The 27133-nt window shown below is 35.3% G+C and overlaps 2 protein-coding genes across 3 annotated transcripts in view; one reads left to right on the top strand and one right to left on the bottom strand.

Moving 5' to 3' along the window:
* Window positions 1–19443, bottom strand: part of LOC131427576 (uncharacterized) — a 57429-nt gene extending 37986 nt beyond the window's left edge. Inside the window, exon 1 of the mRNA XM_058590902.1 lies at window positions 19005–19443. Coding sequence (XP_058446885.1) covers window positions 19005–19416 — 412 coding nt within the window. The 5' untranslated portion in view covers window positions 19417–19443. The remainder of the gene's footprint in view (window positions 1–19004) is intronic.
* Window positions 1–27133, top strand: part of LOC131427575 (phosphopentomutase) — a 181890-nt gene that overhangs the window by 77227 nt on the left and 77530 nt on the right. The gene's annotated exons all lie outside the window — the stretch shown is intronic.

Raw genomic sequence — 27133 nt, 5'->3', positions numbered from 1 at the left:
TCAGATCATTACTTCTTTCTGAGGGTTTCGTTAGTTGAACAGATGAGTTTCACTTTTACGAACAAAGAAAGGCTTAGTACGAAATGCTACGAAATTGGAGATAATCACTGGAGGCATAAATTGTTGTTTTTCCCGAGCGACAAGCGTTCATTTTAAGAATTTTATTCTACATTCATACATTGAGCAGTATGGACTTTCAGTTCAGAAGATGAACGATTGTTAATCAGGTTTTTAAACATAGTTCCAAGGATTATTAAAATCTTAAATCTTTTACCATGCAAATCCTCATACTATCGCTCGAAAATGTATTGAAAGTTTTGTGGCTCATCGTATTATCATAATCACATAATCAATACAAGGAAACTGTCGAACCGAAGAAACTAGAAAGTGAAACCATTTGGAATTACAAACTAACACATAATATTAAAAAGTAACAGTTGAAGTACAAAAAAGCATTACTTTTGTTACATATCAAACTTTTTCATATCACTCATATTGTGGTCTCGGTTAGGCCATCTCTGAGAAAACGAAGAAAACGAAGAAAGTTTCAATATTCCAGGTAATTCCGGGACTGTAACCGAGCACCAGTATAATCGAAATTGAATCGTATGGCCATCAACTGGTATTTATTTGTCACAACCGAAAAAAAATCAGTAATTTTTTATGGGACCACAATACCTTTCATTTGAAGTTTTTAAACCCTGCGTCGTACTAGCCATACAATGATACTAAACGCTAAGAATCGGTTTCGAATTCCGTTGGAACAGAAAGGTCAAATTCCACGATAGGAATGTAATGCCAAGACTTGGTAGAAACAAAATCATCATTTACGTTTCAAAACGCAGGATTCCAAAGATTATTAATGTATGCAAGTGCAATGCTTCCCACTGTTCATTTGTCCGACCTGTTCTCGATAACGCTTCAATAGTTTGGTTTCCTTATCAACACACGTGGCGCATGCGGATTATACGAGTGTAAACACGATTTGTTCGTTTGGCCTTACGAAACTTACCGTGGTGAAATTCTTTGAATCTGTCACCGTATCCGGAATTATTCCAACTAATTGGAATCGATTCGATGCAAAGCCGCCGTGAATTCCAACAAACACTAATCATTTCAACGAATTAACCGGTTGATTAAAGAAGAAATAAACTTTCGGATACTGGATCACCAATCTTAGAGATGGCTGGGCCGATTTCAATGAACTTAGACTAAGGACTCCGTATATCAAAATCCAGAATTTATTACTTCCGGTTTCGGAGTTACATTTAGTGCAAACAATTAAATTTCAGATGTGTTTTTAAGTGATCTTGCCGAAAGAAACTGGTTAATAAAATCTTCTTATTTTCAGAAATCAAAAAATGATGTCGTACATACTCAAATTCAAATAAAATGTCTTATAGTCCCATAAATCGCTACGAAAGTTCACCCGGTGTAAACTTCTGGTTTCGGACATATATGTTGGAGAAAATTAGAAATTCAAAACTCTGGGAAACTGTACTAAAAACTATTTCAACATGTAGGTTTCGTTAGTTGACGGACAACCGAAACGGTTTTAATTATACCGGTTACCGTTTTCGGAAGTACTGGAAATATAGGTACTAACTTCGATTTTTCAGGAGTAGTTGATCCGATTTTCATTAAATTAGTCTCAAATGAAAGTTCATATGTTCTCATAGGTTGCTATGAAATTTTATCGGGACCTGACTTTCGTCCCCGGAATTATAGGATGAAGAATGTGGAAAATAGTTGTCATCTATGATGATGATGCAAAACATGAAAACTCTGCCCAAATGTGCTAAAACCTGTTCTAATATAGGGCAGGTTGAGGCAATATAGTAAATTGTCGAGACCGATAATCTACATTATCTGTCAATAGATAATAGTTATCGACATGAAATTTTTATTGTAGATGGCTTTTGATACCAGAAACAGTTGACGAAAGTTGTGAATCGATCGATGAAATTCAGGGGTACATAACTCGAAGTGTATCGTGAATCTCATGGATGTGATCAGGAAGGAGATAAGAATAATAAGAAACAAGAAAGTAAGAGACTTAAGTCATTCAACTTATAGAAAAACCCAAATTGATCAAAAATAATTTTTCATCATTTTTCATCATTTTTTCACAAAAATGAAATATCTGCAAAAAGGAACCCTATACACAATTGCAATGAATTTCATCATTGAGGTACCTAGTCACTTTTACTTAAAAAACTGTTTTGAAAAGATTCATACTTGAATTTTCTTTTGCCATAACCACTTACCATTTTACCCTACCGTGGGACAAATTTGTTAAAAAAAAATCCACTTCGTAAAAAATGCCGTAACAGTATTGTTTCGAGACGTAATCACAAACTATTATTAACAATCATAGAAAAGAAATTGTCATAAAATAGAATACACCCAAACTTCCATTCACGTAATAATCGAGACTTCGTAAATCGAATTATGACGTGAAAAAGTTTACGTTATTTGGAATTTCCAACGTATAAAAAGTTTTTCCTATGTATATATATTATTGGATATGTATAATATACTGGATAACTATGAAACAAAAATTATTAGTATTTGCAGGAAAAGGATGTTCTAGGTCGCATCAATTTCCAAGATGGCGACTTCCGGTTCATCGATATTCTTTACAAACAATCAGAATATGGGTATTTTTGAAACGGATTTGATGCAGTGGCGTCTCGTAACAAAATTGACTAGTTGTGCACTGCTTGTGTGGTATGACAGAAGATGTAAATGTTCGTTGCAAGTGAAAAAGTGAAAACTAAAGATTGGGGAATGGAGATTCGCTTGTGTTTTTCAATACAATGAGATAACGATTTACTTTTGGATGGGATTTATTATTAAACAATCAAATCTCAGATCTGTGCAGAGTAATTCTTTCTCTTCTTGAATCTGTGCAGTAACTCGTGTGCACGGAAAAGACACTAACACAGCGACAACAGATACTTGAAGTTTTATGTCTGATGTATGTATCGACCGGTTGTGCAGTGCACGAGGTGCACATGAGGACGAGACGCCACTGCACAGTGGTTCAAAAGCGAAATTTCACGCTCTTAATTGATAATTCATAGAATCGTGGTATTTGAGGTACAGTATCTTCAGAAAAGTTGCTCAGAATGATAGACGCCATCTTTTAGCAAATTTTATTTATGTGATTAATCCCCCTAAAAGTGAGATAAACATTTTATTTTAGCTCAGGGCCAACATAGAGGCTAAGTTACTTCGACAAAGTTGCGCAGAAAGTTATTTCAAACAAGTTTGCTGAAGGTACTATTCCCGTAACTTGAGTGTAATTCAAGATATAATGTATTTTCTGAAAAGGGTGTCTACAAACCAGTTTTTGTAAGAAAACATATATATATTCAATTTATATGAGATTTTCATGTTATACAAAGTTTTTCATCTTTAAAAACTACACAACTTTCTCGAACATACTATGCTGCTATCATTTCAGTTTAATGAAATAGAGCAATTTTTCATGTTTTTTAAAATAAAATTCTAACTTGTGTACTATCAAAAGGCGCAGGAAGGTGCAGATGAGACTACTTACATATTAAACTACTTCAAAAGAGCTTTCATACCGTGGTTGAATTATTCGTCTGCGATCGTCTGCAGGCGAGATATGTTCTTTTCAAATATCTTTGTCCTTGACATTTTCAATGATAAGGTTCATTGTATTTCAGATCAGATTTCAGTATATATTCGTTACCATGGAAACTCTCACAATAAAAGGTTTTTATAGACATCGAAGTCTACAAATAGAAAAGTTTAGTAATAATTACAGACGATTTTTTGAAAGTAAGTTTTTTAAAAGTGAGATAAGAAGCCACGACTTTGAAAAAAAAGCGATTATCATGTCGAATTACGTTATGTCATTTTTTGGTAAATTTTTCTATAGAAAAGCTCTGCGGATAAATATCCCCTATTCATCAATCAAAGTGGAGATCGATAAACGCTTGCTATATTGTACTGTTCATAATGATTAAGAAGTTTCTTTTATACAGATGTCGGGAGTATTATACACGCGAGCAGTCCAGATCACTTATGAATCGGGATCCCATGAATTAGTTATTAGTTTCATCGGATCCTTTGGTTACAAATATTCGTGAATGGCCAAAACAGTCCAAGAAGAATTTGTCGAACGATACTAGGTTAAGAGTCTTTTAGCTGGTTAAGAACATTGTCAGCTATCATAAAATAAATACGAATAACTAAAAAATGAGTTTTGATCATACTTTTCTCTACCAGAAGATGACATAACTTAATTCGATTTGATGATGACTTTTTTAAAGGTCGTGACAAAATAGTTACTAAACTATTCAATTTATAGACTTCAATGTGCACAAAAAAATAATATTTTGTGGCGAGCACCATAGTAATGAATATGTACTGAAATCTGATCTGAAATACAATGAACTTTATCATTGATATTATTGAAAATGTGTGAAAATATTTATCATTGATATTATTGAAAATATTTGATATTTGAAAAGAACATATCTCGCCTGCAGACGATCGCAGACGAGTAATTCAACCACGGTATGAAAGCTCTTTTGAAGTAGTTTAATATGTAAGTAGTCTCATCTGCACCTTCCTGCGCCTTTTGATAACAGACAAGTTCGAATTTTATTGAAAAAAACAGGAAAAATTGCTCTATTTCATTAAAATGAAATGATAGCAGCATAGTATGTTCGAGAAAGTTGTGTAGTTTTTAAAGATGAAAAACTTTGTATAACATGAAAAACTCATATAAATTGAAAATATATATGTTTTCTTACAAAAACTGGTTTTTAGACACCCTTTTCAGAAAATACATTATATCTTGAATTACACTTAAGTTACGAGAATAGTACCTTCAGCAAACTTGTTTGAAATAACTTTCTGCGCAACTTTTTTTGAAGTAACTTAGCCTCTATGTTGGCCCTGAGCTAAAATAAAATGTTTATCTCACTTTCAGGGGGATTAATCACATGAATAAAATTTGCCAAAAGATGGCGTCTATCATTCTGAGCAACTTTTCTGAAGATACTGTACCTCAAATACCACGATTCTATGAATTATCAATTAAGAGCGTGGAATTGCGCTTTTGAACCACTGTGCACTGGTTTGATGAGTACATGTTAGAAAACGATGTTTGAGGTGGTTCTGAATTCCAAGATGGCGACTTTCGGTTTATTGATATTCCTTGAAAACCTTTACAATATGGGTATTTTCGGGATGGGTTTGATAAGTATATGTTGAAAAACGATGTTTGAAATGTATCTGAATTTCTAATATTTACTCATCAAACCCGTTCTGAAAATACCCATATTGTAGTAATTTCCATGGAATATAAATGAGCTGGAAACGATTTCCATTGTATGCAAAAACCTCTTTTTACGAAGTAGGTTCGTAAAAAAAGATAACGTTATTTGGGATTTTGTTCGTAAAAAGAGTTACGTAAAAAAAGTTTACGTAAACGGAGGTTTGGGTGTATAATTATATAACACTCGGAAAAAAGTACTAAAAATCTCCCTTTTTGCCCCAGTCTCCCCCAGGGATAGAAAACTCTTATACATTGTCCACATTAAGTTTCTGCATAAACCTTGACATAGTGAAATGAATAAAGAATGGAAGTTTTCAATCCATTAACTTTCATTTTTATGTCACAAAAACAGTATAATTCATAAGTTAATCCAAACGTTTTGTATTTTTAAAAATTAGATCGAATGTAGTTCGCATTGATTCTTAATAAATTTGTTCAAAGCCATTGTTTCAGAGTTTTCTACAAATCCACGTATATTACTTGTTTCTGATTAGGTATTATACCGTAGGTATTCTACGGAGAAAACGTGTAGAAAAGTTGACAGGATTTTCTACATGCCATCCCTGGTCTTTCTTAAGGATCTTATTTCTTAACTATACCTGTCTGTTTATATCAAAAACTTCGAAAAATAGAGCAAACTTTTTTTGTTTTTATTTTGACGTTTTGTCTTGACTCCTCAGTGCAAAGCAGTTCTTGTTAAACTGCTACGCCACTTAGCAGTTCAGCATAAACCCCTAAGCAGACGTGAATTTATCTCTGATTGGAACACTTAAGTTGTATCAAAGTACAGTGTCTGACGAAGTCCCGAACTTAAATAAGTTTTCAACGTACGATTTTCACCAACTTAGACTCGAACAACAGGTCGTATGGTCGCATAGGTTTCTATGAAATTTTATTTTAATCCGTCTTCGGGTTTCTGAATTATACAGTGGTGGGTGTTGAACATTTTAAACCTTCGTTAACGTAAACAAATCTTTCAAAATGATTCAATATATAAGTCTTGTTAGTTAATGGCCATCGACCCGGGTTGGCGGTTCAATGCTTAGGGCACTGGTCTTACAAACCAGTACTCGTATGTTTGAGCCCCGACCTGGAAGGATTCGTAGTGTCAGTAGAATCGTAGCACCAGCCATGCAATGGTTCTGTACCCTGTGAATCGGCTGCGAAGTCTGTTGAAACAGAAGGTCAAATTCCACTACAGGAATGTAATAACAAGGCTTTGCTTAGTTATTGGCCATACAAATTTCCTTTGATATTTCGATACCGAAACTAGTAGCCAAAGCAGGCATGGCAAAAACACGGATAAGTTCTGCACGGTACTCACCTTCACTCGTGAGCACACCAGCAGGAGTATTGAATGCTACGCCTTGTGCCCGTGTTGAAAAGCACACACCGAACTCAGTAGAAAAAGCACCCGTAGCGGTGGTCGTGTAATTGTCAACCAACGGTGTTTGGATTTTCGGGCAGCACTGAAGTCGAGTGTTCCTGACTTCGGCAAACACCGAAGCCGAGTGTTTCCGATTTTGCCATATACGTTGTTTGTACTATAAGCACCTATAGCGCCACGGTATGACGAAAAATGCGTTTGAATGATTAATTCTTTTTTCATCAATACGCGTCTGATTGAATTCAATTGATTGACAATATAACCAACGCATGGGTGCTCTTCGGTGCCTTCGCGAAATTGAAAACACTCGGCTCCGGTGTTTAACGAAACTGAAAACACGCAGTTTCGGTGTATGCCGAAGCTTGAAACACCAGCGCCGAAAATAAAACAGCACCACGAGCACCGTGGCTTCGGATATTGCGTTTCGTGTTTCTATTTGTGCACTGGCACGCAATGGCATTCTCAATACACGCGGTGGCGGTGGTTATATGAAGCACGCAGTGCAGTGCAGTGTTTGGACATGCCTGAGCCAAAGACTTGTATCAATTTTTCATAGAATTGGAAATGAGAAAGGCTAAACAGTTTCTAAATTTATAATCTTATGTGAGAATTGGTTTTAAAATGTATTGTGATAATCATTTCTACTAACCCATGTTCATGTAAATTTTTTATCATATGGCTATTACAATAATAAATAAATAAATAAATAAACATTCTTGGATAAAACACAGCGCCCGAATGATTTAATGAAGATGACTGATATAGCGGGATGGGTAAGTTGATTTCTTTCACGCAGTTTACCTGTGTTCGATTCCCAATTCCGCACGTAGGGGTTTTCTGACCCTAGAGAGGAATGTCCACCAGATTTAAATCCCTTTAATCGGAACGAATAGATTCCTGTTCCTTGGTATATCGCTCTGAGATATAAGGCTATTTTGCCTTGATTGGTGCAATCGAGGGAGAAATTTTTAATGAATTTAATAGTACGTCTCGTCAAAAGACATATGACTGACCACGGTAGATCAGTGATTCCTAAACTAGTCTCCACAGCCGACCAGCGCGCTACAACACGTTGTAAGACCTAAGACGTTTCGCTGTGCTGCCGCAGTGGTAGGGAAAGTTTAAGAAACAGCTGGACTTTAACAAACTTGGATTAAAATGAAATGTCTTGTACTTCCATACTAAGTGTCTGAATTTTATTTGAATCTGACTTCTGGTTCCGGAATTACAAAGTGATATGTTAAAAAATATGATACTGCACTAACTTTTGTCAGAGACGGCTGAACCGATTCTCACGATCTTAGATTCAAATGAAAGGTATAATTGTCTCATACAAAATATCTGCCTTTTATTTGAGTTCGACTTTCGATCCTTCATATGAAGCGCACCGTTACGTGCATGCGCTGGTGCGGAAGAAGAAAATACAACACCGCCTCTACGAATGAAGCACATAGCGTGCTGCGTTCAATTTCATACACGCGATGAAGAAAACGAAAACCGACACCAGCTGATGCGAAGCAGATTTTCGGATGCGTGACAATATATTGACGTTTATTTGAAAATACCATTCGACACAGTTCGTCAATTTGAGCATTGTCTATGTGTGTCTTGAAGCGATAAAGCAAAAAACGTAAAAAAATCTAAACTGGCTCTCTAATCTAGTCATTGTTAGTAGACGACCAAACAAACTATTTTCGGTTTTCCTAATTCTCGGTTTTCAATTAACGACCGAAGATTACAGTCATATTCTCAAAATATGAATCTCACCCACTTTTCTCGAAACGACTTCGATTATACCGGTTCCCGGATTCCGTTATTTGTGGCGCACATCAACGTTCCTCCGTGAAACTGGTAAAAATGATAATTAAGTAGCTGCCCTGCTGAGTTCCTATCACAATATTTACAATGCAAATTTAAATTAATCACAAGTCATTATCCGAATCAGTTTCTTGAGCACAAAAGTACATTGGAAAGCTCGGGGTTCAACTTGTTTGTTTCAGGTTCTACCAAATCAGATTTCGACGCCATGTACCATGGAAAAGTCAGATCAGATTACATAAATCGCGTGCAAAATAAAAAAAAACAGTAGTACAAATATTTGGATGAAATGAGCAAACATCGTTCTTATGAAACGTTTCAGGTATTGACCGCATCAGTTTATGTTTTTCAGTGGAATGTTCTACTTATTGAGTTTTCATTCGGAAGTTTGTTTCAGATTTATAAATAAAGTATAAAAACTAGGTTTAAATCATTTCGAAGGAAACGATTTAAACCTAGTGTTTTTACTTTATTTATAAAACGAACAGTTTAGAGCACCGTTCTGTCTGAAAATTTGACTAGAATTGTTTTCTGAATAAGTTGATCGGTACTGATAAAACAAATTGTCAAAATATTTATCGTCCAAATTGGCACGTGTAGTTTTTGCTTCAGATCCACGTTAGTAGTAGCTGCATCATACATCATCACTAGGTTATTCCAAAGAAAGGCACGAGCCAAAAAAAGAGCAAATGCAGCTTTTAGCTGACACAAATGAGATCCACCTACCGCAAGGGCCATGTTTTTCAATTCGACTTTCTTACGTTCCATAGATCAGCATCTGTGAAATATTCAAATGGATGTAAATTTATTATCAACACACCAGCAAGCGGTACAGGATCTTATCGAATTATTACGATCTTTGATCGAATATTATTCATAGTTATCTCAGCAATATTGACACTCTCACTTTACCTTTGATTTGGGCCAGGCCGAAGAGCACACCAATGGGAAAAGAGTTGCACACCAGTGCGGCCATGGAACTATGGAATTATTTCGAAGTTTAAAATTGTATATGATTAATCAGACTCGTACCTGGATAGTCCTTTTGAACTTCATATTTTTTCATACCGTTTGAGGATTTGGCACACTATTAGTCAACATGTTTACAACACAATTACTCGCGCGCTCCACCAAGGTATGAACCAATTTGTTTTAATTTTCGTCTGCACATGCATGCCTTTATTATTTATCTTCGTTTCCTCATAGGTGGCCTAACTGATCTGAGAGTTGTTTTATTCTGTAGGTTATACTAGTTTTTGCACAAACTTTTATGTTTTTCAAGAAAAAAAGAAATTTTTTTGAAGAATACCAGACATTTATATATGAGAAAGGTATAATGATACCACTAGGTGGTTTAAAACAGGTTTTTTATTCTGCATTTGAAATACAAATTTTCTGAGGCGGTGAGTACCCTTAATTATTCCAAAAATTTCCACAAAAACAAGGTCCCTGGGCTTTGGATGATGAGATACAAGGTGCGTACCCCCGCTTGGCGGATGGTGGTGGGAGTCAATTTACACTTCGCGTATTGACAAAGTCTGACCATACCGAGATCGATCGTTCGCTTATAAAAGATGAAAATTATTATGTTGTCTGGATCGATCACGGAGTGGACAGGACTAATAATGCTTGAAATTGACAATAGGTCATTAGGTGGTTTCGAGCATTCTTATGCCTTTCCGATTCCTTATCTTTCCGATCCGGCTCGGTATCGGTAATGTTTACAAATTGCAATGACGACGAAACTGATTAATCAAGTGTGAATACACTCTCATATCGGGAAAGGTTTGAATGTACTTAGATTTCTCCAACTTGGACACAGATGTCACCTTCTAACTAAGAGTGTGAGATGTGTGTTTCTGGAAGAGAACGGTTCACGTGGACCATTTCATCCAATCACACCTAGTATTTCTTCACGAAATACATGTAGTTCTTGTTTCCTGGATGCGTGCTCAACACTAGAAGGCCCAAAACTTAGTTTAGACCTAGATTGCTCAAAGGCAGTTAGAATGATTGAAAGAGAGAAAGTCAATAATATAAACTGTGACAGAATAAATAAAAGCTAGTGCAGTGAGCCTAAGTGCATATATCTTTAAATAAAGAATTAAAAAAGTTCACAGAATTTCAAGCAATCCTTCCATTGTTTACATATTGTAACTTTCCTGGGCAATCTAGTGTTAAATGCGCATCCTTACATTATATAATTTAACAAGCTTACTAACACCTGATTTTCTTTTATTTTTATCACGAGAAACTATCAAAATAAAAGATTATAGACAAAAACGATATGGAGCGGAAAAATCCTAGGGTGCCACAGGAATACCAAAAGGAAATTGAAAACAAATCAAGAGCCCCAGTGAAACGACGAAAAATTGGTATGTTAATGTAATAAATCTTTTGATGACATATTAACTTTTGGTAAGTCACAATATTTCTATTTTTATTATAACTTTTATTATTATCATTATTATTATTGTTGTTGTTATTGTAATATTATAAATATTATTGTTATTATTATTGTTGTGATTGTCACTATTATTATTTCTTATTGATATTATTATTGTTATAGTAATTATTATTATTTCTTTATTCTTGATAAATTATCACATTGAGATATTAACAGGTTTCTCCGGCATAATAAAAAAGCGATGCAATGGGGAAAAGGAAATGTAACGTAACTTCGACAAAGATAGAAACAATCAGAACAGATTAGAATGGTAGTAGACCAAACATATCTACATCTATTTAGGAACTTTAAAGTAATAATCGTTTGTACCGCTTCAGACATAAAAGACTATATAGGAAAGCAGGGCCAAGACCGAAGCGGATACAAAGCGAAATTTTCCAAAGTCTCATCGATGAGGACATTTAAGACACAGAAGCAGTTGGTAGGCTGACAAAATACCAATACGATACAGACGCACGACTCAATGATTGACTGGTTACAGGGTGAAGCACACACTTCCTGCCCAAGTGACAAACTCTCTGGTGAACTTGCAATAGAAGATATTCGTATCTTTCGTTGCAAATTGATAACCGTAAAGGAATCTGTCGCTTGGGTTACATGCTGGAGGGAACCTATCAATGATAGGCCGGTTTCCTCCTTCGTTACTAGTGTTCATTTGGGCACCATAGCCTAGTTCGTCCGGTATAGAAAGTGTGGATCGTTTTAACCACCCCCCTCGGCCAGAGTAGCCTATAAAGGGAAAAAAAATTCCACAAAAACAAGGTGAGTTAGGTGTTAGTCGGAACGCTACTGCTTGTAATGTTCAGGCTTATATCCAATCATACGTTCACAAAAGCAGAGCCTTGATATTACATTCCTTTTGCGGATTTCTGTGACCTTCTGTTTTAACAGACTTCGCAGCCGATTTAGTGCGTACACTAAGAACAACACTATAAAATTAAAACGAGTTTCAAGGCAATCTTAATGATATTTGCATAATATGTTTCAACTCTGTTATGTACTATGTAATATATCTGATCGGTGATATCTAGTGATGACCCACATTTCAGAGCAGGTGGTAGTAAATAATAAAACCCTAGAACAACCCATTTGGCAACAACAAGAAGGTAGTAAAATGTAAAAAAGACCACTGTTCAACCACTGGTAAATAAAATTCGGTGTTCAACCAGATAACCGTTATATTATTAACTAGCAGAAATACCCGGCGTTGTTCGGAAATGTTTTGTGAAGGCAAGACTGCAAAAAGATTATAGAAATTGTCATGCCCATTGAAATACTCTGATTGTAGTGAAACTCTACTAGCCGGCCGATTGAACAATATTACGTATATTTTCAGATTGCGCACACCCAGTGCCCCATCTCAGATCTCACAATAACCATTAAATTTCACGGTATTCTCGTCAAATCGTGTCTGTTTTATTTTTAAACCCTTTTGTTAGGAACATTTAAAACGCTTTTCTCTCTATAAATACCTTCTTAGTAACCTTTGAGTTCCAAAAAGTATACGTGCTTGTAACGTACTTGAATTAACGTTCCTCGTCACATCCGATCAACAATCACTCAGTTTCCCGCGGTTATAAACTCTTGCTACTCCCTTCTCGTTATAAAAATTCTTATAACATCATTATTTCAACGTAAATGCTCAAGATTTTCCATCTGATAATATGGTATTTGATAACGAAATGCTGTTTATGATTATAACTACATTCGTACTATTGAATAACGATTCAGTTAATAAAGGGTTTTTTTGCTGGTACCTTTTTGGCAACACTGTTTTTAACAGATCACGCGTTGATCGTGTCTTGTGTCACTGTCAAACTCATTCAGTTTGGTCTATAATTTAATCATGAATCGTCATTTGAAAATTTCTATAATGAATGGGCGCTGGCAAAGTTGAACGATGCTCATTTCTGGTTGAGGGATATGTCAACAAGCAAAATGACCGCATCTGGAGTGAAGACCAGCCAAAAGCATTGCAAGAGCTACCAATGCATCCCAAAAAGTCACTGTTTGGTGTCAATAAATTTTACATTGAACTCCCCTTTTCTTTGAGAACTGACTACTGCTCTCTGGAATCAGATGTTTTGAAATTATTTTCAAAATTTCAATTAAATTAACAATAAAATTAATAAATAGCAATACTATCTAGCATTAACAACTAGCACGATCTTGACATTCTACCAACTTTGTGTTCACCGTTGCAGTGAACAGCTAAGCTCGTCAAGGAAGTTAAAAAATACCGTTATGACTTCTGAATTGCAAAAAGGACCTGTGCCAAATTAGGTGATAATTTACTAAGTTGTTATGGAACCTATGCCGATAAATACAAACAATTTAACTAAGAGCTTTTTTATTAGATGTACTTACTATACTTTCGCGCGTATAAATATTCTTACGACCAGCTCTTAGTTGTAATGAATATTTGTGCCTGTCGAAAACTCGATTTTTGCAAAATTCAAAGCATTTTGCCTCAAATTGCCTTTGTTACCAAACACTTACTACGAAAATTTATGTTGTAGTACGGAGAGATTCGTTCCATTGAATAAACAGAGTGAAAGAATTACATAAAGATAAAATCTACAAGAATTCATCTACAACCAAGGACAACGGTACTTCTTCTTTACCGGCTCCAAGCATTTTAGTGCATTTCATACACTTAAAATCCGACCATTATCTGATTGTTGTCCCGAAATTCGACGGTTAACGCTTATTAAACAACTCAACAGCAACATACGCTATATTATTATTACTTAATCATGCAGGTGTTGATCATCTGAGTTTTATCACATTTTTCGGGTCATACTCATTGTAATCTGATGGTGGTGTATTGGTTCAAGAATTAGGTTTTTTCTGATATTTGGTTGGCAACATCGCTTATCATCACTGTGTTGCTCAGATAATCGGAGCAAATTCGTTTTCGTCATTAAAATAACACAAACAACGGCTCCGGTTCACTGCTGTTATGCGAGAGAAATTTTTTATTTGGGATATATCAGATTATTTTTCATTGTAATCGGACAACAAGGAAACATGGTTCGAATGTCGTTTTAAGTCGGCCAAATTCCTCAATAGGAATGTAATGCCAAGACTTTGCTTTTGGTTGTAGGGGCATGCTTAGAAACTTCACATTTCATAAAGACCCAAACATTCTCTATAGGATACATGCCTGGAGGATCGTTACTTTTCGCCCAGGCGTTGGGTGCGTTGTTAGCTGCAGCTGACGTACCTTGTTCGACATGGGATACTGATGGTTTTGTCACAAATGTACTGGGGTTGTTTGGAGTTGGTGTGGAGCGCCGTTGTCTTTTTGTGTAGATGTCTTATTTTCCAGTTTTTCGCATGGCTTACCATAGTGAACAGCTTTTTGGCAATATTGACATGTGGCCATCTGATTGTCGTAGGTAACAAGTGGTTTGCACGGAACCCTTGTAACCTAGTCGAAAATCACATATGAGGGTATAGCTTTCTTCAAGCGAATGCGTAACAAACGTACGCCATTTAGAATACCTGGGGAAAAAGTTTTTCCACACTTCCTTTTCAATGGAAAGAATCTCTCCATACTGGGACATAGTTTTGAGAATATATGTTATTGATCGGGGACGCATGAGGGTAGATCATGCACACGCACTCCTATAGCTCTATCTGCCTTATACACTGATATGTTGTACTTGATGGTTTTATGCTCCATTGAATTGCATCCAGCTCTCTATAAGACTGGATGTGACCAACATTATTTGCATTTGCTCCTTAAGCAAACCGAATCGAAGGTCGAGTTTTGCACTGTCTGAAGTCAACAATAATTGTATTCTTTCGTAGTAGTGGTGGTAGCTTTAGTTCATTTGCTTCACTCATTTCGAGATCGTTCTATTGTCCACTACACAATAATGTATTTGGTCTCGGCCGTCCTGAAGAGAAGCGATTTTGTTTTATCGACTGACCTGGATGAGATGCGAAAGCGCACTTTTCTAAGAACGTTGATAAACGATTAAAACAGTGGCATATTGCACCGATATTTAAAAAAAATTTTTTCATCGTTAGAAGTAAAAACAATATTTCAGAGATTTATTAATTTTTCAGCATGGATCTAATAATATGGCAAGGAACTGTATTATTTTGTGAGCTTATAATAGTTTTGCCTGTTACTTTTATATTATGGATCATTGTGCAGTAAGTAATATTCGTTATGCGCTACAACATACAATTCAACTGGATAAATTTCAGAGAAGATTCTTTTCGATAGATTAAAAAATCGGTTATGATCCACCTAGTGATTCTCATACACATTACTGTAGGATTAATCAAGACACTTTTCTATGATTCTTAAATTGAAACATAACGGTTTTTCTGGGCATCATCTTACAAACCATCAACTTGAAATAGTTTAGATACAATTTTTGAAGATTTCTTATGTTTTTATATATGACCATAAGACCTTTTATTTGAACCTATGTTTGTGAAAATCGGTTCTTTCGTCTATGAATAAAATAAGTTAACTCTATTTTAATTATTTTCACAACTACCCCCGGTACTTATGGAACTGTGAACTGGGAATCGGTATAGCAACTCGGTTCGTTTAGCAATTGACTATCAGAAACAGAACAAACAAATTGTTGATTAAACTTACTGCAAATAGCAAAACAATACCAACAGATTAAAACTTTCAAACAAGACAGAAGAACAACGATTAAAAAGCAATGAGCTGTATCATTTAATCTGTAAAACAATTGGTAATTTAAAAAATAAATACAAATAAATACAATTTTAATGTAAAAAACGTGCTTAATCCACATAGCAATGAGATGATACCTTTTTTTTATCAATCCGCATGTGTTTTTTGCATGAATATTCTTTGTTGTTTCAGTTTTCATGACATTATTCTAATGTCCGTCGTTTAAAGTGGCAATTTGAGATCTGTAATGTTGAAACTGCAAATCGGATCGAATTTGAATCTAAAAGTATAACAATCGACTAAACATTCCATGATATGTCGAAGTAATTTCCACTTTAGAGTTTAAGGTAATGTAAGGTACTTCCTGAGCCGGTATTCAGGAACCAGCATAACCCAAACCGATTTGTATGGTCATATGATGAATAAATTGCAGTAGTTTCGAGTCCAACTTTAAAGATTTTCGGGATTGTCATGTTCTATATCGGTTTGAATTTTAAAAATTCATCATCCTACAATTCCAGAATCGGAAGTCAGAATTGGATACAATTGGATTTATTTTAATTTGAACTTTTGTTTCTGAAATTCGATTTGGCTTTTTTTTTGAGAAAACGATTGAGCTTTGAGAAACGATTCGATACTGGAACCGGAATTCGAAATTCGGTGTAGCTTCATACTGAGCTCCCTATCTCCGGAACAAGGGGTTTGATCCGAATGAAAATTAAGATATTCTTATGGCATCTTAAGAACTTCCATCTCCGAGAAAAGTGAGTGATATTATTTCCACATTTTTGGTGCATTATTTTCACATTTTTTATGCATTTCACCCTGTAATTCCGGAACTTTGTATGGGACCATAAGACTTTTTATATAAATCTAAGTTTGTGAAAATCGGTTCAACCATCTTCGAGGAAATTAAGTGACAATAATTTCACATTTTTGTTGCATATCATCCTGTTAATCCAGAACGAGAATTCGGATCTAAATGATATTCAGGAACTTTATATGGAACCATAAGACCTTTCATTTGAATCAAAGTATGAGAAAATCGGTTCAGCCATCTCCGAGAAAAGTTAGTGACATTATTTTCACATTTTTGGTGTATATCACTCTGTAATTCTGGAAGCGGAGATCGGATCCAAATGATATTCAGGAAGTTTGTATGGAACCATTTGAATCTCGGTTTGTGAAAACCGGTGAAACCATCTCCGAGAAATGTGAGTGACATTATTTTCACATTTTCGTGCATATCACCCTGTAATTCCGGAAGTGGAAGTCGGATCCAAATAAAATTCAGCAACTTTGTATGGACCCATTTGAATCTCGGTTTGTGAAAACCGGTGAAGCCATCTCCGAGAAATGTGAGTGACATTATTTTCACATTTTTGTGCATATCACCCTGTAATTCCGAAAGCGGAAGTCGGATCCAAATCTAATTCAGGAACTTTGTATGGGACCGTAAGACTTTTTATTTAAATCTGAGCTTGTGAAAATCGGTTTAGCCATCACCAAGAAAAGTAAAAGCAAAGCAAAGCCTTGGTATTACATTCCTGTAGTGGAATTTGACCTTCTGTTTCTACAGACTTCGCAGCCGATTCAGAGTGTACAGAACCATAGCATGGCTGGTGCTACGTATCTACTGACACTACGAATCCTTCCAGGTCGGGACTCGAACGTACGACAACTGGTTTGTAAGACCAGTGCCCTGTGCATTGAGCCACCAATCCGGGACAAAAGTGAAAAGTAAGTGACATTATTTTCACATTTTTATTGCATTATTTTCACATATTTGGTGCATATCACCCTGTAATTCCGAAAGCGGAAGTCGGATCCAAATGATATTCAGGAACTTTGTATGGGATCGTGAGACCTTTCATTTAAATCTAAGTTTGTGAAAACCGGTTTAGCCATCTCAGAGAAAAGTGAGTGACATTATTTTCACATTTTTGGTGCATATCACCCTGTAATTTCGGAACCTGAAGTCGGATCCAAATGAAATTCAGGATCTTTCTATGGTGGCTTAAGACTTTCCATTCGAATTTTAGATTTTATCGGTGCAGCCATTATGGAGAAAAGTGAAAATAAAGTCCCTTTAAATGCATTTTTAACGAATGTCACTCTGTAATTCCGGAATCCGGATCCCAAATCATCCAGTTGAAATTGTGGAACTTTTTATGGGAAATAAGGCATTTTTTTCTAAGTTTGTGAAAATCGTTCCATCCATTTCTTAGCAAAGTGAGGGACTTTATTCGTCACACACACAGATATTTTGCGATTTAGATGAACTGAGTCGAATTATCACTTTATCTAATGATTTGCCTAATGAGATAAATGGCGGAGCTGAGATGATTAAAGGAGCAGCTATTCTAGTATATTTAATAGCAAGTTCACACTATGACGGTCAAATGTGTTTCACGGCTATCTTGATGACATTTGTTTTATTGATGATTATCTTTTCACTCTTATATTAGATCTCAGCTCTTGAGATCTCGCTAAATGATTTTCAGCTGAATTGTCAGTAAGTTCACGTTTCATTCCAGCTGTATTTTGTGGTACTGCTCTGCTGTTAACAATTTTGTTGATAATATATTGTAAAATCTGAAATATTCAGTTGTTTAGCTGATGAAAACTTGACCAAAGACTCACGGGTTAGGTATTTGAAACATAACACGTCAGAATAATTAACCGGACACCGTGAATTTTTTCGATGCACTTTTTGTTGATTTCATTCTCTCGGTTTTCAAAAAATTGACTGAATCACTAGTAAAATTTTCTAGTCTACGACGTTCGCATGTTTATGGATTTTTTTTACATTTCGTCAAACTTACGTATGAAGTTACAAACAAGTTGAGCTCTTACAATTGCTATAGTTTGATATCCATCGTCGTAATCTTCGTACTTATTATATTCTTCGGATTCCCTACGCCAACGGATATAACAAAACCATAGTTGGCATATAGCGCGTATTTAATTACTGCTTTAAGTTTTGATTGCTTGACTTTCACCTATCACGTAATGTGAACAAGAAACTGTTTCTTAGATTACTGTCTACTAAGGTTTAGTAACTGTAGAATGAAGAAGTGTCATTTGCATGAGTTGTCCAACAATATGTCATTTGGATGATGAGGAAATTTTATGCCTGTTAAGATGTAAAGTTTAGTTAATTTTACAAAACAGTTTAGTTTAGTTAGTTTGAAAAAAAGTTTAGTTAACTTTAGTGGGCTATGCCCTGCTTTCACATTAAGCAATGAACAAATTTTCAACGCTGCCCGAACATCCGGTAAACGGAAGTATTCAAAAACAAAACCTACTTGAAATACAGATCTTATTCACAAGGTATACTAACCTAAATAAATCTTCATAACTTCCCAACCACCACGCCAATGCATCACACAACTTGCACTGAAAACATAAGTGTACACTTTGGATACGATAAACCTACTAGCGGTTCTCCACCAACATTTTATTCCATCACTAGGTCGCGAAAATTGTGCGTGTAGCGGTTCTCGCAGTAGAGCAAAGCCGGTGTGCAGAAATGAACCCAGCAAAAAGCAATACCACGGTGCAAAGTATTCCGATTTCAAATCCATGTAGCTCCATGTACCACGCCAGTGCGTAACCACGAGAGGGCTTATCACAAACAACGACAGTAACGTATCACTTGCATGGAATATCCGTTTCTTCCAAGTGCACTGCGGACCGTAAGGGTTCTCCAGATTGGTGAAAACTATTGAATTACTTCGTAGATTATGTTCCATCTCACTGACTGTTGTCCGACACTTGTTGCCTAATGAATGAGAACATTTTCACGTGAAGAACTGATCCTTACTGACAACCATCACGAGATTTATCTATGAGATGCGTCTCTAAATAGAAGACAACCAGTACATTTGTTGTTTCAGGTGATAATTTGAAAAAGTAATAAACTCTTTACAGCTGCTTTAGTCACGGATATCGAGATTAAATGTAATCAGTTCAACTGCTTGTTATCTCTTAGAATTAACATTACTTTTCACGGTACATGGCACAGAACGAGGACACAAATCTGCGCAATAAAAAGCTATTACTACTGTTCATGGTTTAACTCATTATCAAAGGGAAGCAAAGGTACGCAAAATACTGATACAAGGCGATTGCCCTTCCGATGGCTGTTAGTTAACCGGACTCCGTCCAAACCTGTTGATGGTAAGTTGAATACTGCGGATCGAATAGCGTCACTCTTCCTGATGCCATTAAGCCAGTGGGTTGTCTGTTCGCTTGATTGCAGTCAAAAAAGCTACACAGATAATAATCACAAACAGTATCCTTCTCAGCGAAACCACCCTCCTCCTTGCAGGATAGACCGTCTCCATATACTAATTCGCTTGATCAACAGTCGTGGACAACATTGGTCCTGAATACAGCGAAATGGAGACCGCCTATGATAACGATTACATTAGACCTTTAATGGATGCGGGACGCTCCCTGATGGGCGATGATTGTCATGTTTATAGCTTTCGTAACTGAACCTGTCTATAATAGTTCAGGAAAATATAAATTTGTTCATATAGAAGTTTAAAGAAAAAAAAAATATTTAAAATAGTTTGTGCCTGTACTATCAAGACTCATAAATCGAACTCATTTCATGCACATTCTTATAGATTGACACACGAAAATTGAGACTTACGCCTATGAAACACCGCACAGTGATGCCTCTCTATGCAAAAGTTGGCAAAAACCATAAACATGTCGATAAACGTCAGCTGAATGATTTTTTATTATATTTTCAGCTTGATAATATATGAAATATATTCGATCCACCTAAAAGAGGCATGATGTACCGTTCGATACGGACCGGAAAATGAAGACTTTTTTTATAATTTACTTGTGTATTTTTTTTATTTCGCGATTGATTTGGAGTTTTCACTCATATTCAGATAATGATTAAATCTGTGTGGAAAATGTATACACTGAAAAAAAATTTTTCCTTACATCTTGAAAAACTTAAAATTTCTCCAAAAGGGCTTATCATAATTTTTTTGATATGTTGTTACTTAAAACTGATGAAGTTTTTGCACTATGAGTGAAGATGGGAGAATAACGAGCGATAATATTTGTTTTCATAGAAATGTTGATTTTCGGAAAATGTTCTGCATACGTTTTTTCAAGTTTTTGGAATTGACTTTATGAAATTACTCCAACTTTTCAATAAAAGAAGTACAAAACAACATTTTTCAGTTTTCCTTGAAAAAGGCCTACACCAAAGGCCGAAACGTCGTACAGTAAACAACATTCGTTTGTATTATAAGATTGAGACAGCCGTTCTCCAGTAAAATGTAGTAAAGTCTGTTGTTTGTAGTATCTTCTCAAAAACAAAGTCCACAGAGTATAACGCGGTTTGGGTTGAATAAAAAACAAGTTCGAACATGTAGTTAATGCTACTTCCGAATTTAAGCATTTACTGCATATCGTATCGACACAGAGCCGGAAAAGCTGGCATAAGCATGCACAAAGCAAGAAACGTACTTACATCTGTAAAAATGCCACTTTTTTAATTTCTGTACTTCACTTTATCAGCAAACACACGAGTAGCAACCTCTAGAGCTACCTACCGAAAACTTGTAGTAAATACTACAGTTTGTAGCGTGTTTTGACAGGAACGTGATCCACACGTAGCATTTACTACCGAAATTCAAGCATGCTATGCTTTATTCATACGGCCCATTGTTTCGTGAAAATCCCTAGTTATATAAATGTGTGTGAAATGTACACAGAACTAAACAAATTATTCTTAATGCTAATTCCAGAATTTTACCAACATTTCCGAATTAAGTATTAAAATTTTTTGATTTGAAAAATTATTCCATTTGTATTCATGTTTGCTGTGATAATGATTACGGTTCCAGTGATAGAAATACACAATATCAGGTTGTTAAATAAATAAATAAATGCTTCAAAACAAGATAATTCAGTATGAAAAGGTAACTTGTAATTCGCCTCAACGATAGCCATCAATTGTAGTAAAAGTAATAAGTGTTACTTTTTCTTATGCTTACTGTATTGCACTTATGATACTATTTAATAACATTTTTTCAGTGCTAAACAAACTTTCTATTTGTAGAATTTTGGAATGGTTCGTCTGTTCAGTGAAATTCAACTACTTTTTAGAAAATAAACATCAAAATTCAAATTTTGACTAAAAGTTTAAACTATTCGCAAAGCAGTTCACAGCAAGGATCAGATTCAGCCCGGTGGCAACAATAAGACGCTCTAGTCACTGATATTGTAACCAACATCTCGGGCCTTTGGGGTATTCGAAGCTAGCAAGTCAGTGAGAGCAAAGTAAACAAAATTAAATATAATATAACACATCATCGATTGTGAAAGTCAGTATTATAATTTGGCACCGCACGTTTCATAACGATATCACATTTATAATCAAACATATAAAAATCAACTCACAGATATTTAAAGTTCACACCTCTATGTGTGCATCATGCTCAATTATTTTTGACATTTCACTTCTAGGTGCACGCTAAACGCAAACTGCTTAACATGACTGAACTAATAGCCTTTTTCATCACGTGATAGTGTTACTGTGATGTCTTTTTCGGTTTGTATTGGATTCTTTAAAGTGATCCATATTGATATATAATATATTTGGCGCTATTTATTATGAGCTGCTCAAATTATGTGACACTATCACTGGTGCCATATACAGATTACACTTGCTGCGTTTGGACAAGAGCATTGCAAAAAAGCGGACGCAATATGATGGTCGCCACGTCATAGTATTTTTGCTTCATGACAATGCAAGACCCCATCTTTCGAAAATTGTAAAAGCTTATTTGTAAACGCTGCAATGAAAGTTCTGCCCTAGCCGCCATATTTATCCGTACGACTGCCATTTTCTCCCATCCATGCCGCATAACTTGTTAGGTAAGTTTCAAAAACTACGAAACTACCAAAAATTGTATCGATTCATTCGTCGAATCTAAGTCTCACCAGAAATATGGCAGAAAGTAGGACATAACGATGGAGTATACTTTGAAGAACGGTACTGTAATGATACACTCACAAAAAATCATGAAACTTTGCAGAAAAAACGCTACTAATTTATTGCAACGCCTGATATATTATAAATAGATTTTTATAACGACATTCATGCAAGAGTTTGATGTTATGTATGTTATAAATATTCTGCATTTATTTATCATATAACTTTTTATTTAAATTTAACTCACACCGACTTCATTTACAAAAGTCTAGCCTGTCTTGTTTCTGTGATTTCTTTTGTCGCCCTCGCAACCAGTTGAAAAAAAACTTTTAGGGTGCAGAAATGTGCAGTATCGCATAGTGGTTTTTGAAAAGTACAGAAAAATTCCTATAAAATCAAATAATATTAAACAATGACAGCCCTTTCCTATCTATTTAAAACTCTAGTCGCAATACATCATAATTGCGTCGTATATTTTCTATGGAAGGATGAAGTTTACAATATCTTATCCTTGAGAAGATATTGAAAGATTATTTCTTATTCAGAAATGTTTATACTTTAAACTGTGTTCCTTCATTTATCTGAGAATTAGAAAAAATAATATAGTGCAGAAAAAATAAATTACGTTTCTGCCACCTTGGCATCACTGTGCACTGGTGTGATTTCCATGTTAGTTTATTTTGTTTATTTATAGCCATAATTGATTATTTTCGACGATAAGTCGGTCTTCCAACATTTAAGAGAAAAAAACATTTTTAATCCACATAATGCTATAATATGCTGTAATCTAATATTACTTAAATTTTCACAAATATAACTAGAAGGTTCTGACAAGAAATTTTTTTCAAGCTTGAATAAAATTAAGTAGTTTCTTTGGGTACAAACTAACACAAACTACTTATTTTGTAAACAGTCATGCCGAGTTAAAAAGATTTTTTTCTTTATTTTCCATCGTAGCACAAAATTGCGGTTTGAAATTTCAAATACACTTTACTCTATAGTTCCCGAACCGGAAGTCGGACCCGAATGAAATTCAACAGGAACCTATAAGACTATAGGACCTTCCATTTGAGCCTAAGATTGTGAAAATCGATCAAATTATCTCTGAGAAAATTGAGTGAGTTTTGTTTTAGAGTTTCCGGTACTTCCGGAATCGGGGCGAAGTTGGTTTGTTTAGTAAGTTAATAATATAGCCTACAAATTAAATCATTTTTGAATCAAATCTGAAAGAATTATATCCTTTTTTGTACCTTCGCTCTAAATGACGGTGTGCAATTTTAAACACACTTTACCCTATGAAAGCACAATTAAGTTCAATAGCAACCTATGGGACTATGAGATTTTTTATTTGAGCCTAAGTTTGTGACAATCGGTTAAGCCATCTCTGAGAAAAATTAATGACATTATTTGAAACTGTGTCGATAAATTTGTGTATTGAAAAATTTATTAGTGAAAATTGGCCCAGAGGGCTAAGTATCCTATACTATAGGATTTTCAAGTGATTGCATAAACTTTATATTCTTTTATAGAATAGAATCGTTATCATGATTTTGTGATAATACTAACAAGTGGATACAAATTAAATGAAAGAGAATATCGAGGATGATAAACACTACAAACGGTCCCATCTGCTAATGACGGTTTATCAATATTGATTGTCTTGCAATTATTCTAGCGCAGTTCTTTATGTTTTCCAAAAATTACTTCTGAAAAGATGAAAAGATGATGGCTGTGGTCACAATGCAAGATAGTAAAAAGAAATGAATGCCAATTGCATTACAATACGCTACCTATAAGCAAAAAGTGAATTTTTCATTCCATTGCGATTTAATTTCTTATCACTTTCATATACAGATTTTGAATACAGATCTTTGATCCCCCGATACAGATTTACAGATTTTTCTCCTGAAAAATATAGATTTAAATTTGGCAACCCTGCACGCTATACGAAATTGAATAAAGCACGTTGTGTGCTTCGTTCGAACGGTGTTGGTGTATTTTTCTTCCATACCAGCATGTAGCGGTTTTGCATCATCATTTTGTATGACGGTTTGAATGCTTTGACATACATCGCCACATAAATACGAAACCGGAAGTCGGATCTGGATGAAATAACACAACATCTTTTAAAGCAATGTGAGCTTTAATTTGAATCATGAATTGTGAAAATCGGCTCGACCGTTGCTGGGAAATGAGTTTCGTTGTTAGAGCTTTGCTTCACTATTATCGGTGCTTTCGGAACCGGAAACCGGGAACTAGTAATCTCAAAGTAGGTTTATATATCCACTAACTAACAAGATCTACCAACTAGATGAATTTACCAGTAAGGTTTATACAAATTTGCACCTCGTTTGGCCATCTGTTGTGAAAAATACTCATGAATTTGAAAATTTTCCATTTATCGCGCTGTTGTACCGAAACCAAAACTCGGATTTGGATAGACTTTTTGAGGACTTTCTAAAGAATTTGAAGAGATTTTATTTGCATCTTGGTCCGTGAAAATTGGTTGAGAAATTTCCGAGAAAATTGAGTGCGCATTTGCTTACAGATTTGCACATATTAGTTTGTAATCCCAGAACCGGAAGTCGGATAAGAATAAAATTCAATAGCGATCTATGGGATCATAAGACCTTTCGTTTGAATCTAAGTTTGTGAAAATCGGTTCAGCCATTAGAGTGACATTATTTTTCACATACACACAGACGCACACACAGACATTTTGTGTCGGTTTTCACAGTGATATATGAGAAAAACAAAACAAATCGTGTTTGCACATTGAATCGTTACAAATATTTGAAATGTTTTCATGTAATTGAAGTAGCGTCTATCATTCTGTTAGTTTTGATAAACGTGAGCTTACCGTAGAAAACAAACGTGTGTTGTAGATTGATTTCGAAACATGCGAAGGAAATATATTTATAATATAAAAGATTTTCTCTGTTTCCAAAGCTGTGGCGTTTGATAATCGCATTGCGAGAAAAAATATTTCGGACAGACGAAAAGGACTTTGTAAACTCGGTTTAAAGAGCATATAGCAGAAATAGCGAAAGCTTCTAAAGAATTTGAAAAGGGTTTACCATACCATTTCAAATCGAAGTTAGCAGAACATGTATTTATCGATGATTATGAAATTTCTACAAATGACATAAAAATTTTGAGACAAATTTTCAACCCATGGAAATTAGACATTGCGGAAAGTTTATACAAAAACAATCCAAGTTCGTTATTGAATCACCACCAAGGCTACAAATGTTCCTGGCTCTTCAAATTGCTATCTACACACAAAAAACAAACATAGGAAGTACATAAACAGTTACTACATGAGTTTGATCTACCTACATTACTACAAAAGACACAGCACAGCAAATTTTCTTCGACAGACTTATCAAAACATTGATGAAAAACGCAAAAAGCGTTTCGAAGTACCGGTATCTAGTCGTTCATTATTACGTTAGTATCATAACGAAATAGGTTTTTTCATAGTGGAATCCAAAGGAACCTATAATTACGAAAATTTGAATACGTCAAAAAATCAACTCAAAGACATAACCCGAAAATTTTTCCTTTCCTTAGCAAATTGTTTCGTCTGTACTCGAACTACTTGTAATGTGATGGAACCCAACTTAGAAACCTTCCCAAATGCGGAAACCGGTCCTAAATGTTCAGACCTTGAACGGACGGTGCGTAGTTCAACTTCCAGTCTCGATTAGGTGTCATGTTTACTCAAGCTAACACACCACACGTAATCATAGAATTAATTTGGATACAAAATTTGAAAATGTTTGTTGTGTCTCTTTGATCATCGTAGCTTTACTAGACTAGAAAGAATTTATTACCCCTCAAATGCATGAGTTCTGATATGGCAATCATACAATTTCTTTCTATGAACATAATCTACGTTTCTGGTTGAGGCACTATTTCACTGCATCCGGTATGTAGCCAAAAGACAGCAGTATGCATTTAGGGGTAAGTTTTCTAAAATAAGAATCCTCCATCTTTAATACTAGACTAGTGTTAATTCCACCAGCATTTGCAGCAGTCCACGTAGCACATATTAAATGCAAGCTTACAGGGTGTTCAATAAGTTCGAATACACTTTAAAATCGGTTAAAAAATGCAAATACAAGAAATCTTTTTCTGAGTTAATTTTTTTTAAACAACGTTTATTGAGTACCGTTACGACGAATTAGCTGACAGCACCCCACCTTTATGCAATATGTCGAGCTTGGGACGTTTCTCAAAAGAATCGCACGCAGCACGCATCTGGTCCAATGGTATCTCGTCCCAAATCTTGGAAATGAGCTTCTCAAATTGATCTTGAGGTTCGCTTCGCTTGGCCAGCATTTACGACCATACATAAAAGTTGAGGGGATTAAGGTGCGTAGTCTTATCGGGAAAATTATTCAAATTTTTACGACATCACACTTTGGACGATATTCGTTGTATGGGCGGTGCGCCGTCCTGTTGAAAGACGTAATAATCCTTTCCGTAGAGATCTC

Source organism: Malaya genurostris, chromosome 2 (assembly GCF_030247185.1).
Source record: "Malaya genurostris strain Urasoe2022 chromosome 2, Malgen_1.1, whole genome shotgun sequence".
NCBI lineage: Eukaryota > Metazoa > Arthropoda > Insecta > Diptera > Culicidae > Malaya > Malaya genurostris.
This window is presented reverse-complemented; position numbering and strand designations above follow the sequence as displayed.